This window comes from Thunnus albacares, chromosome 1, assembly GCF_914725855.1.
Source record: "Thunnus albacares chromosome 1, fThuAlb1.1, whole genome shotgun sequence".
NCBI lineage: Eukaryota > Metazoa > Chordata > Actinopteri > Scombriformes > Scombridae > Thunnus > Thunnus albacares.
Window position 1 is genome coordinate 3540268 of NC_058106.1, and position 21364 is coordinate 3561631.

General features: G+C 39.9%; 1 protein-coding gene across 1 annotated transcript in view; it reads right to left on the reverse strand.

The window, feature by feature from the left end:
• bnc1 (basonuclin 1) overlaps positions 1 to 13328 on the reverse strand; it is a 70497-nt gene extending 57169 nt beyond the window's left edge. Inside the window, exon 1 of the mRNA XM_044351083.1 lies at positions 13164 to 13328. Within this exon, the coding sequence (XP_044207018.1) occupies positions 13164 to 13172 (9 nt within the window). The 5' untranslated portion in view covers positions 13173 to 13328. The remainder of the gene's footprint in view (positions 1 to 13163) is intronic.
• Between the last annotated feature and the right edge of the window lie 8036 nt (positions 13329 to 21364).

Genomic DNA, 21364 nt, shown 5'->3' on the forward strand with positions numbered 1-21364 from the left:
TTTGATGTTTTATAGTTCACAGTTTTCATAGTCTGTATATTTATTTGTAGTTGTTGATGCAAATATAATTTACAGTGAAGTTACAGTGAGGTTTACTGTAACTTCTACTACAACTATGACTGATTATTTACATATGACTAACTTTCAGTACATGCATACATCCCACTGAACCACAGTTAAAAGCTATGTTTATGTTTAAAAATTAACAATGGTTGATGTATCGTTATTGAGGCTCCAGAATGAATGGGTAATTGAGTGACTGTGATTTCAACTACATCTACACTATGCCATCTAATTTTAAAAACACTGTTTTCGTGTGAAAGTGACTTTATGTGTATGTAAGTATGAGTAATTTTTGTAGACATCTGCACACACACACGGCACACCTCTTCTTCATCCTTCATCTGTTTTCAGTTAGCAAGCAACAAAGATCACAGCCAACATCTGTTCAGCAGTGGGACAGCTTACAAAATCAACATAAATACAGATTAATGTGTGATTGGCTATATCAACATTTGAATCTAGATGGAGGACTGAGGAAGATGTGTTTACAAATTGAACTGGCTTTGTGTGGACTCTTCTTTGAATCCATGGAAATCTTACAAACTATTACTTCACATTTCTGTGAAACTGAAAGCCAAAAGCACACTATCAGTCACACAAGCTACTTTGTTCCACTATTACTAACCAAGACTTGTCACAGTCACTTCCTGGAGCCACGACACTGAGTCATTAAGACAGTTGCGACTGTGTCATTTGATCCACTGGCTCATTGGTCTCATGGTCCCCAGTTGCGAAAGAGCGCTTCCAGGAAGCCTCTGATACTCTTCGTGATAAAGGCTTCACTAGAGGGGCAAAGTGATGTTTCAGTGGGAAATGACTACTGTTTGTCACATTATCACCACCACTCTGAGAAGAATCAATCAATACCCATCTTGTGGAGGTCCATCTGGGAGAGCTGATGATGATGATGATGATGATGATGATGCACACTAACACTAATGGGAGAGCTCAGTCATCCCACCTTCTTGTGTAAGAATCAATGAATCAGCTGATGAAGTGCTCGCGATTTTAATAATAAGCAGCAGTTTGAATGAGAGCTAGGCATAGTATTAAGAGTTTCAGTAACAACTCATCTGGAGTTTTTCCTCATTGTTCATTATATGACATCTGTATTAAGAATGAATTCATTTCCCTGAATATGATGTAATTATCTTATATTGCGCACAGTTTGCAAAAACTGTACCAATCAGGGAGGGTTCATAGGTATATTTAAACTACGGAAAGGCTTGTTTCAATATTCAAAAGCTTCAGCACTACCAAAAGTGTCCCCCAACAAAGTGTGATAATATGGTATTAATAATGTTCATTTCATTGACAGAAACTGTAAAAATACATATTTGTCAACAACCTAACTATGACAGGACACTGACAACGAGAAACATCAAAAATCCCTATATTTTAACTTTTTTGACTAAACTAGAATTTGTATATAAAACCTTACATAATGTATTTCCTCGAATGTTATTTTTTCCAAATAATTGCATTAATTCTGTGCATTTTGGCAAACATTAATTAATGGACTGAAATCTGGTGTCCTTCAGGAAAAGTCAGATGTGCTTACTCCCCAGCCCAATATACCAGAAGTTACATTCATATTAGATGATTTTGTACCTCACAATTTATGTTCAACGCCCAAGTTCAGTGCCACTGAAGCTGGCAAGGACCTGCAACTAACATTTTGCCTTTTCCTCAACAGTAACCACAATCTTTCCCTAACCTGAACCAAATGTTTTTTGTTGCCTAACTCTAACTGTACCACACCATAACCACAATCTTTCTCTGGACCGATATCATTTTGGGAAGCAAGAATTTAAAAAATGAACATAAAAAAAACAAACAACCAAAAAAAGTCATTGAAAACATTCAGGGGTTTGCAGAATCATACAATATCAACATTCTTGTTTGGTGATATTGTTACCCATCCACCAGCTCCACCTCCACACCGTTAATTTCCACCTCGCTGCATAAAGCACACACGCTACTTCCTGCATTAGCACTGGACATACAGTATATTCTGCACTGCAGATTAGTCCAGAACATAATTTCTGTGATTAATTACACAATCAATATTGCAAAATGTACATTATTTCTGAATTGAGTAACATTGAGTGATTTTTACTGTAGATGGTAATCCATCCGTCCACATAAACAGTCATCATGAAATGTCTTCAGTAATATTCCTCGGAAGGTCCCAAAAGAGCAAGTTCCAGTGAAAACTGTTCACAGTACGGTTTGTGAATTATCACGAGTCAAGGGGTGAATTCTCTCTGGGAAAATGTGTTGCTGGGATTTTTTGAAATATCGTTTTTTTAATACTGTGAGCACCAACAATGAAATGAAATTTTGTCTCTATTGTATTGGGGTAGAGGCAGAAATCTCCAGAATCTAAAAACCTGAACAAATAAAACCAAAACTATCCGCATGGCTAGATAGTACTAGACGGAAGTGACAAAATATGTTTTATAATTTGAGTGAACTGACCCCTTAATTATATCATCAAGTCATTGTGAACATTGATACTCATTAATAGGATCTGGAAAACAGGATATATCAAAATGAGGTTGCTGAAAAAACAGATATACAGTATAGCGTCTCTTTTCCAGCAAAGTACAGTACAGTACAGTACAGTGTGCTGGAGCACCACTGCAGATGCTGACAGTGGCCGGTTCCTGGTGTGCTGAAACAGTGATCTGGATGGGTATGAGAGCACGGTGGGTTAGCGCTGGTGCTGTGGAGGCTGCAGCTGAGAGCTCAGAGCTGTGGGATTGTGGGATTGTGTCAGGCTGAAAGGGGATCCAGCACAGGGCAGAGAAACACAGCAGCTCCCCCTCACTGCTGGAGCACACCGCTGACACGCTGCCAAGTTCTCAGGGCTCTGCAGCACACACACACACACACACAGTCACAGTGCACACACAAGAGCAAAAAGTACATATTCATACAGAGGTGCACACACACACAGTCACATGGACTAACACACAGACATTCACATACACATAAACACAAATGCACACTATTATATACACACATCCATAGTCACACACATTTGCACACAAAAAAAAAAAAACATTCAGTATCCACAAATACACACAGATGCAACCGCAAATGCACACACACCCACACGAGCACATTCACATAAGATAACATGTGCACGTATACACACAAAAGTACAGACTCACTTCAAACTAAAGCTTTGCTGAGTTACAAAAAGCTCACATAATATCCTGTAACGTGCTCCTCAGTGACATACCCTTCTTTTTTTTTCACAGTACTGAGAGCTGGAGAGATGGGGAGGGAATGAGCACATGGACGTTTTACCAGTGAAATGGATTTCTTTTGTCTCTGATTCACCTCTTCTGCAGCCAAGTGTTGTGCTAATTCAACACACAGATTTTGATTTTGACCAGCAATAGCAGCATTTAAAAAGTGCATATTTAACACGATTTTTAGGATAACAGATTCACTAAACTAAGTTATTGTACTTAGAATAATTCACCACCATGACATATAAACCTGCTTATGTGAACAGTCTGTTGTGTTTCTTGCCACATTTGAATAAAGAGGGTTGAGATTTTGGGAAATGTACTTACTCACTTTCTTGCCAAGAGATAAGAAGATTGCTAGCTTAGCTTAGTTCAGCATATAGATTGGTTTTATTTAGGGATGTCGTTTTTTCACTTCACATTTTTGTACGTACATTTTGAGTTGATAAAAATTTACATTTACATTTATCAAGGTTGCCTGTAATTATTACATTTGGTTACAGCTATATTAAAGTCCATATAAAAGGAAAATCAGGGATTTCTTATCAAACACATTATACATGTTAGTAAAAATTGCTGAAAACATGTGAAAAGACTGAACTATGTAGTACTAAATTGTGGATTTAGACCATTAAACACCATTTCCTAGTTCAGGATTTTTTGGGCGGGCCTGAAATGGTGTATTCATGACGTAGCAGGGTTACTAGCACAACCATTCTCATAGTTACTATTTTTACACCGGTTAGTTTTACAAACTTTCATCTGAGACAACTGGGATTCACTTCAGGTAACCCGCTGTTACTGATCAATGAGGCCATTTTTGGTCAGCGTAAGTTATTTTAAACCCCTTTGGGTGGAGCCACCAGCAGCTTCAGCGTCAGCACCGGCTGCTTGGCTGGGCGGTCCCCAGCCAGAGGAACAGCATTTGCGGGGCAGCACTTCACCAAAAAGCATGGTGTGAGATGCTTTTGCTCCAAGGGTGACGGCCACAATGGAGCCGCTTTTCAGCAGAGAAGTGAGTAACGTTAAGTGCGCCGAACTCCATTGAAAAAAACAACAATTTAGCATAACGATGCTTGGTGATGGATCGCTTGTTAACTACTCATTTAAGCATTTTAATATTTCAATACAAGAATGCAAATTGGACATGAGTTAAAGCTAGGGCAGCAAAGACTGTTCCTGGTGCAAAAATTGAAACTATTTTTGTCTTTTTTCACTTTTCTTTCAGTTTTCTATCACTTATAATACTTTTCAGACACATTAAATATACATATATGCTTTCTTTTGTTAGACTAATTATATTGCAATGTATTATTTGATGATTTAATATAAATGTATGCAAATAAGTAGCATTCACATAGTTTCTTACTATATTGTGAACAGTTTGTCTGTGCAGTGAGGTATTATTCATGATGTAATATTTTGGGTGTGTTCACTTCACTTGTACCTCCAAATAGATTGTTGTAGATTATCTGGATAAACTGTTGGCTTGTTTACAACCTTTCTGACCACCTGTTTCTTCTTCTGATTTTTTTGTAGCAATGGTGCTGCACTCTTACACTTATATCCATATACAACAAATCTGCAAAAAACAAACAAATCATTGTTTGTCAGTACATATACATATAACTACAAAGTCACAAAATGCTTCTATGAGCAAGTTTTGAAAAATAGTCAGTGTATTTCATTTGTTTTCTTACAATATCCACTGCTTGCAAATAAGCATAATTAAGCTTTTTAATGGTTATGTTTAAGCAACTCAAAGCACTTAGTTAATGTTGGGCAAAGATTGTGTTCTTGGTTTGAGACAAAGTGGTTGAGACTGCACCATTTGTCTCCATTACACTTTGTATTTCTTTCCATATTTGTCGTTTGTCTGTTTATCCAGTTTAACATCTATATCTGTAGCATCGCTTTTACATACTCGTACTGTTTTGGTTACACAGAATAAATCACCTTTTTTAGTCATTGAACAAGTATCTTTGTCTGCCTTTGGCTAAGCTTCCTCACATGATGGAGGTGGACATAACAAATCATTTTGTTTATTCAAATTGAGTCGTTCATCTTAGTTCAAAGATTCATAGCCACTTCACTTTTGTCTAAGCTTGGTTCAGTAATATGTCCAGTCTGCTGCTAGTTTAAGCTTTTACATTCAGTTTAGCACAAAACTAGCTTATAGGTTGATAGTATATAAGGTTGATAGTGCAGCAGCCTTTTACCTGCAAAAGAGTTATGACATCATGATTGTTTTTGTTGTTTTCTCTAATAAGCCTTTAACAAAGACGTAACATACTGTTCATCACAGCTGAGCTGACATCGCTGCTATCAGTCACCATTGAGGAGCTGCACAGCTAAAAGCTACTGATTTGGTCAGTGACTATGTTGATTCACTATTGTATGTTCAGTATGAAGATCTGGTATTAAAGATTCATTAGCACCTCTGGCACAAGATTTTTTCAGTATTTAACAGACACTTTACCTAATTTTAACAAAACCACAATGCTTCTCCAACCCTAACGTGTGTTTAAAGTGTTTAAATAATCTAAAGTGGAACCGGAACATTGCATGCAAATGCCAGTCTCAGATGTCTGGTCAAGGTCCTGTGCCTTGTACACACACAAGCACTTTCTCAGACCTATAGTACAACTTCAGTGCAGTGCAACGTAACACTTCCTGGCCTAGAAAAAACATTGCCAGTAAACATTTTCCACACAGTAATTACATTTCCTCTGAAACATTTTTGGCAAAGCTATTCAGTAGCATATGCATGTGATTTTTAGGAGACAGGATTGAACTCTTGAATTATAGATAAACTTCAGATGTTTGCAAGACAAAAAGAGTTAAACAGGTAGATGGAGGAGAAGAGAAAAAAAAAGACACATGGTGGAATGTCTTTTTGGGGACGGGTTTGAGCGTGACCTGTTGGGACCCATCAGGGTGAGCCATCAACCAGCCGTTCAGTCACTGCAGTCCGTGTGATGAGTTCCAGACTGGCTTTGCTTCTTGTCAGCCTCCCCTTTCACCTAAAGCCTGCCTCTGGACTCCCTTCATCCCTCCCTCCCTCGCTTTTCTCCCTTGTGTCCCATCGCCGCACATCATCAATACCCCTCAACTCCTCTGTCAACCCCCCCACACACACACACATATACACACCTACCCTTCACCCCTTCAGCACCCCTCTGGAACCCCTCACTTCAAAAGCCTGCCAGCTTAACATGTCATTGATTAGAGCAGGAGGGGCCTGCAGCCTAGGGGTGGAGGGGGCGGAGAGGGGTGGGGGGGGTGGGGAGGGGGGTTTCCAGCTATCTATCACTACTGGGGAATCACACACTATCAGACAATCAGAAAAAGGCACTCAGATCTCCAACAGTCACAAACACAAATCCATTAGGGCCTGCTATGGACTCCTCACTTCTCTAGAGCAACAACCCGCTTCTATTCAATTATCAGTCCTAGAAACAGATGGAATGCAAACACTGATAACAGCAAAATTTGCAGTGAGTCATCATGTTCTGCCAAGCATCATCAATCATCGGGTCGATTTTCAAGTGTGATGGAAGCTGTTGCTCTTCTCTGCCAGTTTGCTGCTATGTCTATGTGTTAGTAGCGGGTTGGCTAAGGGGGTTCAGGGAGGAGGTGGTCGCGGTGAGTAGCACCCCGGGGTGGTCTGCTAAAAGACATTAGAGCCTTTCTGTGCACCTGCACACACATAGACACAGTCGTGGAGAAAGGTATGCATGCTCGCACTCACACACACACACACACACACACAAACACACTCCCAGGTTGGACATGTGGCAGGCCACCCAGCGCTCCTGTTCCTTTTCCTTTAAAACACATCTGGTAGTTCCATTAACACCGCACGGGACAGAGTTACTCCCTCCGTCTCTGCCGAATCCTCACTTACGCTCCTCATCTAGACCACACCACCTCATCGAAGGGGATAATTGGCCAAATGAGATGTTTGAACACAGCTGACTGTGTATGTCAACAACCTATTTAACAGCGATTATGCCTTGAGCAATGATGTTTTAGCGCAGGTTTTCCCTGGCTGCCCTCCTTCCTGCCCTGCTCTCTCTCTCTCTCTCTGTCTTTATCTCACTCACACTCACTCACACACACACACACACACACAGAAACACTCTGGTTTTTTATCAGTTTTCTGTGGAAGAAATACAGGAATGATGGTCATCCCTACCAGGTAGTTCTGTTCTACTTATGTAGGGCTCTCTGCAGAGTGTGTATCATGTTCATGAGGCAACTAACAGCTACTTTAACACACCCACACATAGTCTGTTTATGCATGAGACAATAGCAACCAGACAAATCAACAGTGCTTTCCCCCAGTTATCTGGTCTAGTCATCGTTAGACTCAAATCTATGGAGCACAAAGAGTATTCAAATTCAGGTGTCTCATCTTGTGGCAGCCCTACTCTCTTCTATACAGGGAGAAAAATGCATCAAATGAGTCAAAATGCTCTCCTACAAGCTGTTTGATCCTGATGTCATTTTAAATACCATGACACCGTCAGTTTGGGTTCATCTCCATTCCACTTTTTGTGCTTTTTCTGAAGATGCAGTTTGGAAGCACAAAGGGAAGTGAGGTCAAGCATGGGGCTGGTTAAGAAAACCTAAAGCAGAGGCGGTAACTCCTACGTGATTTCATCTGGGTGAGCACACAATCATAATATCAAGAGGATATTTTGCACCGCAGGGTATGATTGTCTTCAAAAATATCAAATTATACTGAACACAGAGTGATTTCAGTAGTTCCAAAGACACTGATGTCCCTTGCCACAGCATGGCCAAGTATTGATTTTAAGTTGGAGAAAAGTTAAGTCTCAATGTGTAGTGGGTAGTGGATCTGCTTAAAGTCATGATATATTCTATAAAAGGCAGAATACATTTTTACCAACTGTTGAAATTTGAATACCACTGAATTTATTGCACTGGAATATTTTACTTTAAAAACCATCTACAGGATCTCAATTGATGTGGTCTGAATTCTCCTGTTTGAAATCATCAGTAGGCTATTTCAAGTTGTGCAGTATATATGTGTATATATATATATATATATATATATATATATATATATATATATATTCAGAACAAGTGCAATTTCAAATTGTGCTCAACAGTATGTTGTACAATTCATTCCATTTGCCTAAACAAGGATAATAATTTTTTTTTTGTTTGTTTTTTAGTGATATGGTTGTTTATTTAAAGCAGCACTAATCAAATTATCTTCGGCCAGGTTGGGGAGTGACTTCACAACAAGCTGTACATCAAACACATGTTGACATGGCAAATGTGTTAGCAAACAGTTGCCTATTAACACATCCAGCAAACACAGAGCAATAAAAGTATTTGTGTATATGCCTGGTTAATATTCATTCTCTTTTTAGCTCAGTTTTGGTCTCCACCAACTCCTGAGGAAAGTATCTGGCTCTTTTGCTGCTAAATGCTCCACTATGTTCACCAGCTAGTCGCTAACTGTATGTCTGCTGTTTGCTGCTGGGCAGGTAGTGTACAGTGGGTTTATCAAAGCCTTTTCCCTGAAAACAGCTGCCTGCTGCTGCTGGAAACATGGTTGATGAGAGCGGTGAGACTGAACCAAAACAGTAAAGTTGAGAACCAAACCAAGATAATGAGCTAGAAGAGGCTAAAATGCTCCACAAGGCTGAGAGGAACTGCAATCAGATGATAAGTCTGTGTGGATTCACATTAATTTTCACATCACACATTGTTCATATTAAATAATGATTAGTGCAGCTTTAATATATCTTGTTTTAGCAGCATTTAACATACACCATTTCCCACAATCCTGAGGGTTAAACATCACCAGCTTGACAGATAGGTTGAATGGTAATGACTGAGCATTGGAATGTTTTTTAGTCAATGGAAATTACAGTTAAAAAGTTGGAAAGGTGACAGTAGAATAAAGTGTGATTGGATATCATGAATGAGGGAGAAACAGTTACAGTGACATACAGTATAGTTTGCATGCTGCCTCTTTCTGGGAGCTGTGGATCAACTATGTTAAATTCACAAGGGGTTCAAAGAGCAAGTGCTGGGAACTAATTTTTCTTAGGCTATGGATAATAAACAGCAGAAAAATGTTTGAGAGTTTCCTTCACTGGTTTTTGTGAAAAGGTCAGTTAGAGAGTGGGTTGAGTTCAGAAGCTAGTGGAACAGAAGGAATAGAAGTGATGTCAGGATTTAGCTTTCAATAAGCTTGATCAACAGGCTACAAATTTCTTCAAATGAACAAATTCTAAATTTTGGTGTCCTTCACTCAAGATATGTATGCTCAGCTGAAAAAAGAAAAGTGAAGTTTCAACCTGTAGTTACTCTTCCAAAAAAAGTTAGTCTAATTTACATATTCAATGCATCTAATTTGCCAGGGAACTTCAGCCAAGTTCCCTGATCAACAGTGTGGAGCTAGACAACCGTATGGATAGACCATGACTCTGGGCTAAGCCATCAGAGATGTTCATCTCTCCCTTCAGTGAAAGCGCTCCAGGTCAGTGAAACCAGGGGGGAGAAGGAGAGTCAAGCTGACCAGACCCTGAACAACTTTCATCTCTGATTACACAGCTTCTCTCTCTGGAGTGCACACTTCTCCACCCCAGCATACTGATCAAGCTGATCCAGCCCTCCATGATCACTACAGCTCACAAACTGACTGACTTGAGCACCGCCTCCCACCCCCCCCTCCCATCTCTATCCTCCATCCCCCAGCCCTCTCCTACAGCACCTAGGGTTATCGTCAGAAGTCTATAGCCCCTCCGAAGTCTCAGTAGAAATCATCAGGGCTGGATCGGTGAGAAGACCCGGGCCAGAGAAGGCCTGGGAGAGGAGGAGAGGTGCTCTGGCTCTTAAGAGACTCCCCTCCCGGCTTTTTGAAGGGGAGGGTGAACGGAAGGAAAATCAATAGGCAAGGAGCAGGAGGCCTGTGATGGCATGACTAATCAGGTTTCTGCATTAATGTTTCAGATGCTGGGAGAACTCGTTGCCTAGCTTGCTGTACTCAGGGCCTCAGCACAGCCTTGCACAATAAGCAGCAAACACACAAAAGGCAGCGGTGTAGTTTGTAGGATTTACACACATTCACACTCAAGCATACAAAAGAGAGGGGTGTATCAATAAATAGCTTTACTTTGTATTTCCTTACACATTTGGACCGTCAACCAAATACACCACCGAAGCTGATGCAGCAAGAACTTGAAACTTTTTGTTCTCTCTGGTAATCTGAGCACTGACACCGAGGCATGGTTGTGAGTGCAGTCACAAATAACACCAATTCAGGGTTGTGGCAGCAGTCTGGTTTTGGTCATGCATGATAAATGCAACATTTAATTCAAAAAGCATGAGCTGATAAGACAAGAGATCTGGCACAATTACCTGAACCAGGCAGGAGAAATACAAGAAATTGCCCTGAAAAATGCAAGCCGTAGGTCACTGTTGAGATAAGCTCTAAGAACTGGAGATTGCTGGTATGTGTCAGTGTGTGTGTGTGTGTCAGTGTGTGTGTGTCAGAAAGTGAGGCAGCAGGCATAGCTGTGTTGGAGGAGCAGTCCTCCCAGACACTGAATCATAATCTCTAAACTCTGCTGGTATTTGGTGTTTATGCCACAGTTTCCACATTGCTTTCCTCTGACATTAGCCGGGTATAAATCAGGGTGCGACAGACAGGCAGCTCCCTTCTAGAGGCTGGTACGGGAAGGGGAGCTGCCACGGGCTGCACCCTGGGCCCCCACCCGCCTCCAACACTACCACTGCCGCCACCCGCCCCTCCCCGCAACACCACCAGATGTGCTCTGCTATCTGCTACACCACCACCACCACCCCCCAAACACACACACAGAGGCACCTTCATCCCACCACTCATACTGACACCACTAATGCCTCCAACCATGTTGAAATATTCACTCTCTGCTTTCCTACTGTACACTCTGGCTGTGCTGGTCTGCAGCTCTGACTACAACAACAGTCCTAGTTTAAGGCTAGCGAAAGTGACTCTGTGTCCCAGGAATGACATTTATATACTCACTTCCAAACAATTCTAACATTTACTTTGTGGTAATTTGACTGATTAGAATTTGTTTGGTATCATGCACCACTGAAGCACCATCACAACTGAAAACCTAAGATTTTTCTTTCTTGGACCCCTGTGTTTTAAATGCCTTCAGTATTTCTGTTGATGTTAAAGGGGCACTCCACCAATTTTACACATGACGAACCATTTACTTGTCATGAAGAGTATTCAGCCTGTGAAAACACTTGTATAATGTCTTCTGTGGCTCTAGAGGAGGTTTGTCAAGTCTGAGAAAATAATCCTGATGATGTCATCAGGGACTGAAGATGTAATCAGGGCCCTGAAATTGCCATCTGGATCCAAGAGATCCTGGCTACAGCGACATGATAGACAACAATTACAATGTTCATATGTAGACAAGGAAGTCACATGACAACATTTCGCCCTTTCAAAACAAGAGTAGAATTTCCTCCCCACATACTATATTTAAATAACAAACAAAGCCAGGAGTGCTTTTTTTCTGCATCTCTGTCATTTCTCATTTTAAATCTTAAAATAACATTTAGGATTTACTTTAAAAATCATTAAGCATTAAAAATATAGTATACAGTATAAAATACAGTATATTGGTCCAATTGTGGGTGGAAAAAGTGCAGAGACTCCAACATGCATCCATTCACCGTCATGCATTCAATGTTCCTGTTGTCCTTTTTTAGCCTATGTACCACTGAATGTAACAAATACCATAAATAAGAACCACTTCTAAGCCTGAGTTACATGTTTGGGGCATGGAGTTTGAAAGACATGGACATTTACCAGGGAGTGACAGTGGAATGAGACGAGTTGTGTTGCTTACTTTTCAGTATTAAACCAAATTGTGATCGTTTCCTAACCTTATATGTTTTAGTTGAAATATGTTTCAAAGTATTATCTTGTTGTGGAGAGGTGCTGTCAAAGGCTTCTGTGACTCAGGTTCATTTAACCTCACAACACACAAGACATAAAACTCCAGTCTACACTGTTTACACCTCTGATCTACCCCAACCACCTCCTTACAACTTCTGTGCAGTGTATGAACATAGCAGTTCAACAGTATTTGAATGATGTTAGGCATTAGTCTGCAGATAGCCAGACCGAGGCACAACTCAACCAATCAGCTTAAGGGCCACACAGCCACCAGGGGCCCCCAAAATGTGAAAAGTAAATGTGGAATCCTCAGTTCATTATGTATATTTTTCTGAAGTGAAAAGCCAACAATGAACTGATTCCTACTTGTAGTAGCCTGAGGATTTTCACTTCAGGCTGGCCCTGACCACATTTTGAAACCACTATCACTATACAATTACTTTCCTGATTCCTTCCAATTGAATTCACATAGGAAATATATAGTATATATGATATTGACAGAAACATGAGAATCAATCTGAAACACTTATTTGTACATTGTGGTGACTCCTCAGCACATAAGATCATTTATATATCTAAATTCTATATTCTTATGGAATGTGTTCTTTAAAAAAAAAAGTTGCATCAACAACAATGCCATTCAGCTTAGCTCTTCCTCTGGATGTAAACACCATCGTATCAAACCCTGCTTAAATTGTATGTACCCTCCTTTGAATATAAATTATCATCAGAAACCACACTTGAATTTGGCAAAACACCATCTGGCAAGAATAAAACTCTGGAAACTAAGAATCCCAGGAAAGATATTAACTTTTAAGTCACTTTTGATGGGAATAATAAATATAGTGATAAATTAAACTTCAGTTTTGGCTGGAATTCAATGCTTGACTCACCGGTGACATTTCTCATTGAGGACGTTGACTCCTGGCACTTCCACAGCTGATTCAGGAGAGCAGTTTTGTGACAATGCATTCATTAGAAATCTAATGACGAAGCAGATTTGATGTTCAGAGTACAAACTGGGACAAAGCCAGCCACAGCTTTGCAGGAGGCAGCTCTGGCATTCAGCACCTGCAGCTCATCACCAGCTCAGGTGATTAGCAAGGTGACGTTCAGGCTACACCTTCATTACTGAGGTGACACTAGCTAGGCCAGATGCATGGCTGGATTTATGTGCCTTTTAAGGGGCACCGGGGCAAAGCTTTGCTGTTGGCCCCCTGTTGCCACCCCACCACCTCCCTCCACCTACTGCCCTCTCAGCAGTGTGTAGGTATCCTATCGCCTTCAAGTTCCCATTAAGTACATTGCAGCAACAGCAGACTATGTATGACAGCCTTTGTATATGCCCAGATACACAGAGACCAGCCAGTACTCCTGTCCTAGAGAATTAATTTCTGGACCCAGGTTTTCTTTGAGTCAGTTGGTTTGTGGTAATTTGACTAAACAAAACACTAGAAAAATGCACCAAAATCATAAAAATGTGAAAATCAGATTTTGTCCCTTTGAAAGATAGAGCCACAAGATAATATCAGATTTTAGTTGTGCAAATTGCAATTGATCAAACTACCAAAATCAATGGACATATAGTGAACCTTGGCGTCACTGTGGGTATGGCTCCCAGAACAGTTGCCAGCTTTGCCCAGTTGGTAATCCAGCCCTGACCAGATGCTGCATTCATGTTGTATGGTAAAAACAGTAGATACTAGTTTCCTACCATACTCTTAATCTCAGCTTTCAGGTAAGGTTAGTCTATACATAACAGCACCAACAAGGAAATATATGGCAGCACAGATCTTTAATTTAGGTTTTTGGCTTCATTTTTATTCACATTCTGTCCTACATTCACCTAATATTTGTCTCTTCCGCTTTTTTTTCATTTTCCCAAATTTTTTAGCCATGCTAGCAGCATGGCCTTAGGAATGGCAATGTATACAGACTGACATTGCCACCATTGCTGTCTTTCCCATATTGCCTCTCTGCTCAAGACTGAAATATCTCAACAACCACTGGATGGATTACCATGAAATTTTCCACAAACATTTGTTGTCCCCAGAGGATGAATCTAAATGACATTGGTGATCTCCTGCCTTTTCAACAACTATTGGATGGGCTGCCATTGAATTTGGTACAAATATTAATGGTGCCCCAAGGATAAATTGTGATAACTTTGGTGATGAATTAGCATTTAGCTCAAAGCACCACTGTGCCTAAGTACAACCTCGCAGAGCCATGGCTGTTGTCCACTTCTATACACTTCTGTTTTAATCAATACCGCTGTCTACATGGGTCACATATCGGTTCGCATCAACCCCAAGCGTATTTTTATGCTTCAAGTCAATTTTCTTTTGTTTTACATGAAAGATGATACAGTGCAGATGGATCACTGATGCTGCTGCTGTTACTATGCTAACGTGCTGCTCAGTCATCACACACCCGCTTGTTAAAACTGGTTTACAAAGCAGGCAAATAGGGCAACTGCCCAGGGGCCCCAGATTCCCAGATTTACTGTGTGTCAGCTAATTTTGGTTATATGATTACTTGTAAGTTTATCTGGGAACTTAAATACAATATCAGTTGGGTCTTCAATTATTTATAATCTTGTGGCTCTATCTTAGGGTCCATGACTATCATTTTTAAGTATGAGAATTGAGTTGATAGTTTATAATACATTGTGTATTTTCCTGAATGAAGTTGTGTTTTATAAAATTACCACAAACTAACTTAGGCAGTATCCCAGTACAGGATGGTACTGTTGGTTTCTGGCTTTGGTGTTTAACCTTGTGATCCGCAGGTTACTTTTAATATTTTTTACATCTATGGTCATTTTATGATGATCATTTTTAAAGAGCATGCAGTCTCACAGCAATTTTTCAACATCTTGATACAAAGAAAGGATGTTGCCTGAGAACTAATGTCAAGTTGTATAGGTTCTCAAAATTTCCCTCGGCTCAAAGACAGAAAGTGAATCTCCTGTAAAATAAATAAATAAATAAAAAGGCGTAGGCATAGGCATGAAACATTCTTTAAGAAGCAACACAAGGATGATTACATTTTGTTGATAAGAGGTATGTAGGCTTTATTGTTCACCTGCTAGGGAATGTTAATTATTTCAAGGCCTGTGAGAGGAGAAGGTCTGAAAAACCAATAATGTTAGTTCATTTAAAGAAAAAATATGACACAGAAATTAAAGATTAGCTATAGAATGCATAACCAAAAACATGTACAATTGGTCTTGTAAGGGCATTTTCTCCACTATATGTCGCTCTGTCTCAAACTAAAAAATAGGCTGTTCTGCAAGTCGTCAAAGTTCTGAGCTGAAGTGTTGTGCTGGAGAAGGTCATTATGTATAAGCTTGGTTTATGACAAATTGTAAGTTATGCACCTATGGGGCCCTTTAAAACGTGCTTTCAGGAAAAGATGCCAATGTCATGGTCATGTGTGTGGAAGTAAAGGAAGATGTAAGGAGGGACTGAAGAGGACAGATTAAGCTTTGTATGTATCTGGGTGTTTGACCACATTCTCCCTCACTCAACAGCATTCTTGACTTCCATGGAATCTGGGTGGTAGACAGGTAGGTCACAGAGCACCAACCAGTTGTCACCAAAATGACAGGGAGCAGATGTATCCATACATCCGGAGGCCCCTGGAGCAGTTGTGATTTTCATCTGATTCCTCCTGTCCTCTTTTCCTACCCATTTCCTTTTGCAAAATATTATAGTTGTGTTTCTATTGAAGTGTTCTTACTCTATTGTATTCTATTCTAATTTAATGTTGTTTAATTTGTATGTATTGCAGTGTTTTCTAAACTTTTAAAATTCATGGCACCTCATCATAGTAATTTGTTTTTTCCATGGCACTCATCCATTCCTGCCCCATACACAACACAAACACCTGCACCCTTTTCAGCTAAAAATGACACCATGGCAATTTCTTAAAGAAAACACATAACACTGATGTAGAATATACAACATACAGTGTAACTCAACTAATAACTAACTAACTAACAATGCAGGCCTGTTCTCAATCAAAAAAAGCCTCAGGTGTTTCAATCAGCTATAGTTTTGTTCCTGCTAACTGAACTGGATTAAAGACTGCAGAGCCTAAAGGTGATACTATAGAGAGGATGGTGTGTTGGTTTCTAGGATGAGGTGGCTGAAGAGGCTGGGTTAGTTTGTTTGGTGGATTGAGATGCGAGCTGCTGGTGATAGCTAGGGTGATGGCTATGGTAGCATACTGGTTAGCATGGCGTGCCTTAGCCTGCTAGTTAGTTTAGCACACCAGTGGGTTGAAGATGCTGCTTGTTATTTGATCTGATCATTGGTTCAGGCAGTGTGCTGTTAGCTTAGCATGCTTGTTAGCTCAGCAAACTGGCTATCTTAATAGGTTGTTTTTTTTTATTCAGTTGGTGACTCAGGCACACAGATGTATTATAAGAGCTGGACTAAAATGGTGTACATTCAGGAATTCAGGTACTGTAGGAATTGTTTGGCTTACCAAAAAAACTTTCTAGCTTCTGGGTTTGCTTCCGCGTTGTGCGGCCCACTGAATTTGCGCAGTAGTGTTTCCCCCACTGGCCCATAGACTTTACATTGTGATGACGTCACAGGTTTTTAAAGCGCTTTTCTCGGCTCGAGGAAAGTTTTACAAATATAAACCTCCATGGATGAAAAGTTCATAATAGAAAGAGTCATAATTGACCTTGTTTGCAGTTAGAGGTGTCCTGTCAACAGTTTTACAGAAGTGTCTTTTACAATGGTGGTCAATGGGGAAAATGCTTTTTGGGCCGCAGGGTTTTTTTTCACTGCAATACTGTGAGTGACCACTGGGAAAAATTGGTTGCAAGGGTGAGCAGCAGAGCCCTATCCAGCTCTTATTATACATCCATGTTCAGGCAACACGGTAGTTAGCCTAATGTGATGTAGTAGATAGGAGTGTATGCTTTGTTGCTTGCTAAGATGAGGTAGCTGAGTGTTTGGTTGGCTGTTGCTTGGTGGGTTAAGCAGCATAATAGCAATATGCTGGTTAGCTTAAAATGGTGTTAGCTGGTTGTAGTTGGTTAACATGCTGTTAATGGTGATATTGTAGACAAAGTGAAGATAACCTGCTACAGAGGATTGTGTTGAGTGTGTGGGTCTAGGTAAAGAGGGGGGTGGTTCTGTTGAGCCTTCTTGGTGTCGTGGGCCCAACTCAGTGAACACCAGTGATCTAATAGTGCCCACCTGATGACTCCCTGCACTCTTACACTCTTGTACAAATTCATATTGAAACCATGTTTTATTTAGTAGACAGGTCAAGGGACATAAGTCACAAGTTTCTTATACCAGATAGTTGCTAATTAGGGGCTATTGGTACGACCAACAGGCCATGCATTCAGATGAAGTTGCCTATCAAGCCAGTAGGGCCAGCCACCATAGTTTAGCCTGAGCAGATATAATGTAGATATGAGGCCGGGACATGCTGCCGATTATCTGCTCTTTGCTTTGGTGAGAGTAGAATTCAAGGACATTTTAAAGGTGTATTATGTCCAAAAAATGAATACTGGGCTCACCCAACTGTTGGCAGATTTTACTGTGTAATAACAACAGATTATGTTGCTGTGCAGATCTGCAGCACAATTTAGTTTCAAGTCCTCTTCCACTCAAAAATGTCTTTTTCTTCTTGTTCCTTCAGTTGAGCTTCACTGTGTGGAATGACATATGTGCAGAAGGCTGTTTTCGCCTTCATCTACCAAAGGTGGAAAGTTTCTCTGTGCCCATCTTAAATCTGAGTTTAAGGGGTTTACCTCTTAGCAGGATTTGTGACAGCAATAGTATGGAGCCAATCAAGAGTCAGTATACAATTTACACAAGTGTGATGTGGAAACTTGAAGCCTCCAGTGCACATACACTGAAAATTCAGAATTCACTTTACAGTGAAGTAGCAGACATCTTGTACCCAGCAGTTAAAATTTTAAAATGAAACATATGCATACTCAAAGTTTTTGGATATAATGAGGTAGAAGGAGAAGATGCCATTTTAAGGATTTTTAACATGGTAACTGAACATTGTTTGTGGAAAACCATGTCAGACACAATTTATTATCCCAAGCAGAGGATTTTTATATGTCCTAAAACATGTTCAGGAGGGATCTTTAAGTATGCTAACTGGTTAAATGTAGTTCTGGTTAATTCATGATTGTTGATCTTGAAGAACGCCTGAGGGCCAAAACGTCATTAAAATAAAAGAGAAAGGAGCCAGAGTGTGCGGCACTTTTTGCCCATAAAAACTCAGTTTTAAACTATACTCAGTTTGTATAGTTTAAAATCTTTAAACTGTTAGTACATGTTGTGGCTAAGGACTTGCAACACTGTAGAATGCTCCTTTTAAAATGTATTTTTCTTTATTAAGGAGTATGTTTCATGCCCTAATTGGCTCTTCATGTAGTACTGAGGCATTAAAACAAAAAAAAAACATGCACACTGATTGTTTGACTGAGCCTGCTGTGATATAAACTGAACTTAGCTTCAAAACAGACACATCATATTGTCTACATCTTCAAGCCATCTGCAGCTCCATATTTTTCTTTTTTTCCTCTTACTTTCCATTCATAGTAGAATTTCAGAGTAATGTTGCCTTTCTCTTTTTTTTCTCAATATTGTTGACAATGCCGTCATCTTTTTTGAATAAACTGATCAGTGTGTGAGCATAAAAGTTGCAGGTGCTGGCCGTGTAGAAAGGCAGATTAAAGTGTGCAGTGTGAGTTAGCACAACCTAAAAGATTAATTATTACTGGCTAAAAAGGGATGTTTTGACAGTTTTTCCTGTCAAACAGACAGACTCATTTCTGCTGTGCAGCTGGAAAACTAGCATGCTGGAAAGTGTGTTATGTTATTATGACAATCAGTAACCATGAGCTGTCACCAGTCTTAGCTGCAGCAGAAACTGCACATATAACAGAACTTTGAATATGGTGATTTTGATGTTCATTGCTCATTTCTTCTGTGATGATACATTTGTAGAAGTAATGTAAATATAAAAGCAAAAAAAGGTAGTTAGTGGTGAAATACTAGCATAACACACCCAAATTGCCAACTGAACTGTTGCCGGTTGAGTTGCATTGTGGGTACTGTAGGTGCCAGGTTTACACAAGGAGGAAGAATCCATGGAATAAAATGGCGATAGTTTAATGGTACTTTATTGGTCACACATACAGTTGTACAGTGAAATTCGACCTCTACATTTAACCCATCATAAGTATTAGGAGCAGCGACCGGGACCAACTGCAGTTCTATGTCACTGCCTTTGGTCAGAGGCACTGACAGGAGAATTAACTTAATGTACATGTTTTTGATGGTGGGAGGAAATCAGAGTACCCGGAGGAAAACCCACACAAACACAGAGAGAACATGCAAACTCCACACAGAAAGAACCCAGGACCTTCGTGCTGTGAGGCAACAGTGCTAGCCACAAAGCCGCCATGAAACTCAGATATAAAGGGCTCATTTTAAAGTAATGAAAACACAACAATTCTTATTTTCAGGTGATTATAAACTAATTAAAACATACTTATGAATATTATATTCCATTTCTGCCAAATTCGTTCTGCTAGATTCCACTAAATCCTACACACTGCACCTTTAAGTGGAGCCAGAGCCGGGTAGAGAGACATGAAGCAATGTGGTTTATGGGAATGTACTTTAGGTTAAATACAAAACATTGATGATAACAATACCACCGCCGTGAGACCATCAGTCATCACCACCATGGTCTCATTTGTTTACAGTAATTACACCAAAGTAATACAATTGGCATTTGACAATGATACAATGATGTTTAAAACTACACACATAGCTCCTTTAAATAATTTTAGAGCCAGTAAAAAAATTAAAACAAGCCTCTCACAAACCTTATTGACATCAGTTGATCCTTCAGTGCCATATATGAGCATTACCAATAATACTTATGTTTTTACAGCTGAAAAATCTGTGTCTCTGTGCATGTTTGAGAGCTATGTCAGGTTCAGGCTAAGCCTCAGGGACATCTTTCATGTGTCAGTGTGTGCTGTAATTAAGGCTGTTTGTTGTCTCTCAGAAATAGCACTTCACAGACCTGACAAAAGCATACAGTGCATGAGTGCATGTGTTAATAGACTGCACGTGTTCATGCTCGCACATAAAAAAACGCACATAAAACATTTTCTCTTTCAACCTCACACACATGCACACTGAAAAGCGTCCTTTTTTCTAAGGTGCTCTTATAGATCTTACAGCAGTGCCATTCTTCAGTGACAGTATTGATTGTTCAGCTGTAGACACTCATTTCATCTCTGCTTCAACTCCCAAAGCAGTGATTCTGGCAACTTGAGTCCCTTCAACACCATTCTTTGTACTTGTGCTCGAGTCTGCTGGTTGCTTATCGCTTTCCTTGCCCTGGACAGAGGTGGACTTGAGGATTGAAATGCCTCATTCACATTACTTGGATGTATTCTCGTTTGACAGTTTCATACAACCACAAGAACACAGGCAGAAAATGTCGTTCCACACATACCAAATACTGTGAATGAGTAATGAGGAACACTGAGGGATGACAAATATCGACTAAATCTATAAAATAGTGGCTATTCTCTTATTGAACTCAATATAATTATTGAATTATATTTCCTCAGTACACCCGGGTCTGGGCCTCTAAAAATAGCAACTTTTCTAGTACTTCCAGTTTTTGAGTATCAGGTGTTGTGCATCTTTCAGGTTACAATAGTGCAGCACACACACAAGTTATGCGGGTATCGAATGGAAGTTAAGCAATTTATGCATCATTACCCTCCCAAAATATTAAGCTGCAGGCTACACAAAGCTGATCACTTACGAAATCAAGACGTTTTAATTTACTTACTGTGTGTTGATGCGATGTGCATTATTTTTTACAGTATATAAACAAAAATCTACAAACTTATATATATGCTGTGTCATGACTATGAGAAGCAGAATTAAGAAATGACTTAAAGACAACAGAAGTATTTAAATCAATACGCAAAACAATTACAAACACTAACAGGCACTAAAATCTGCAGCAGCGAGTCTCAGCAGGAACAGTATCCACAGGCTAAGAGGTTAAC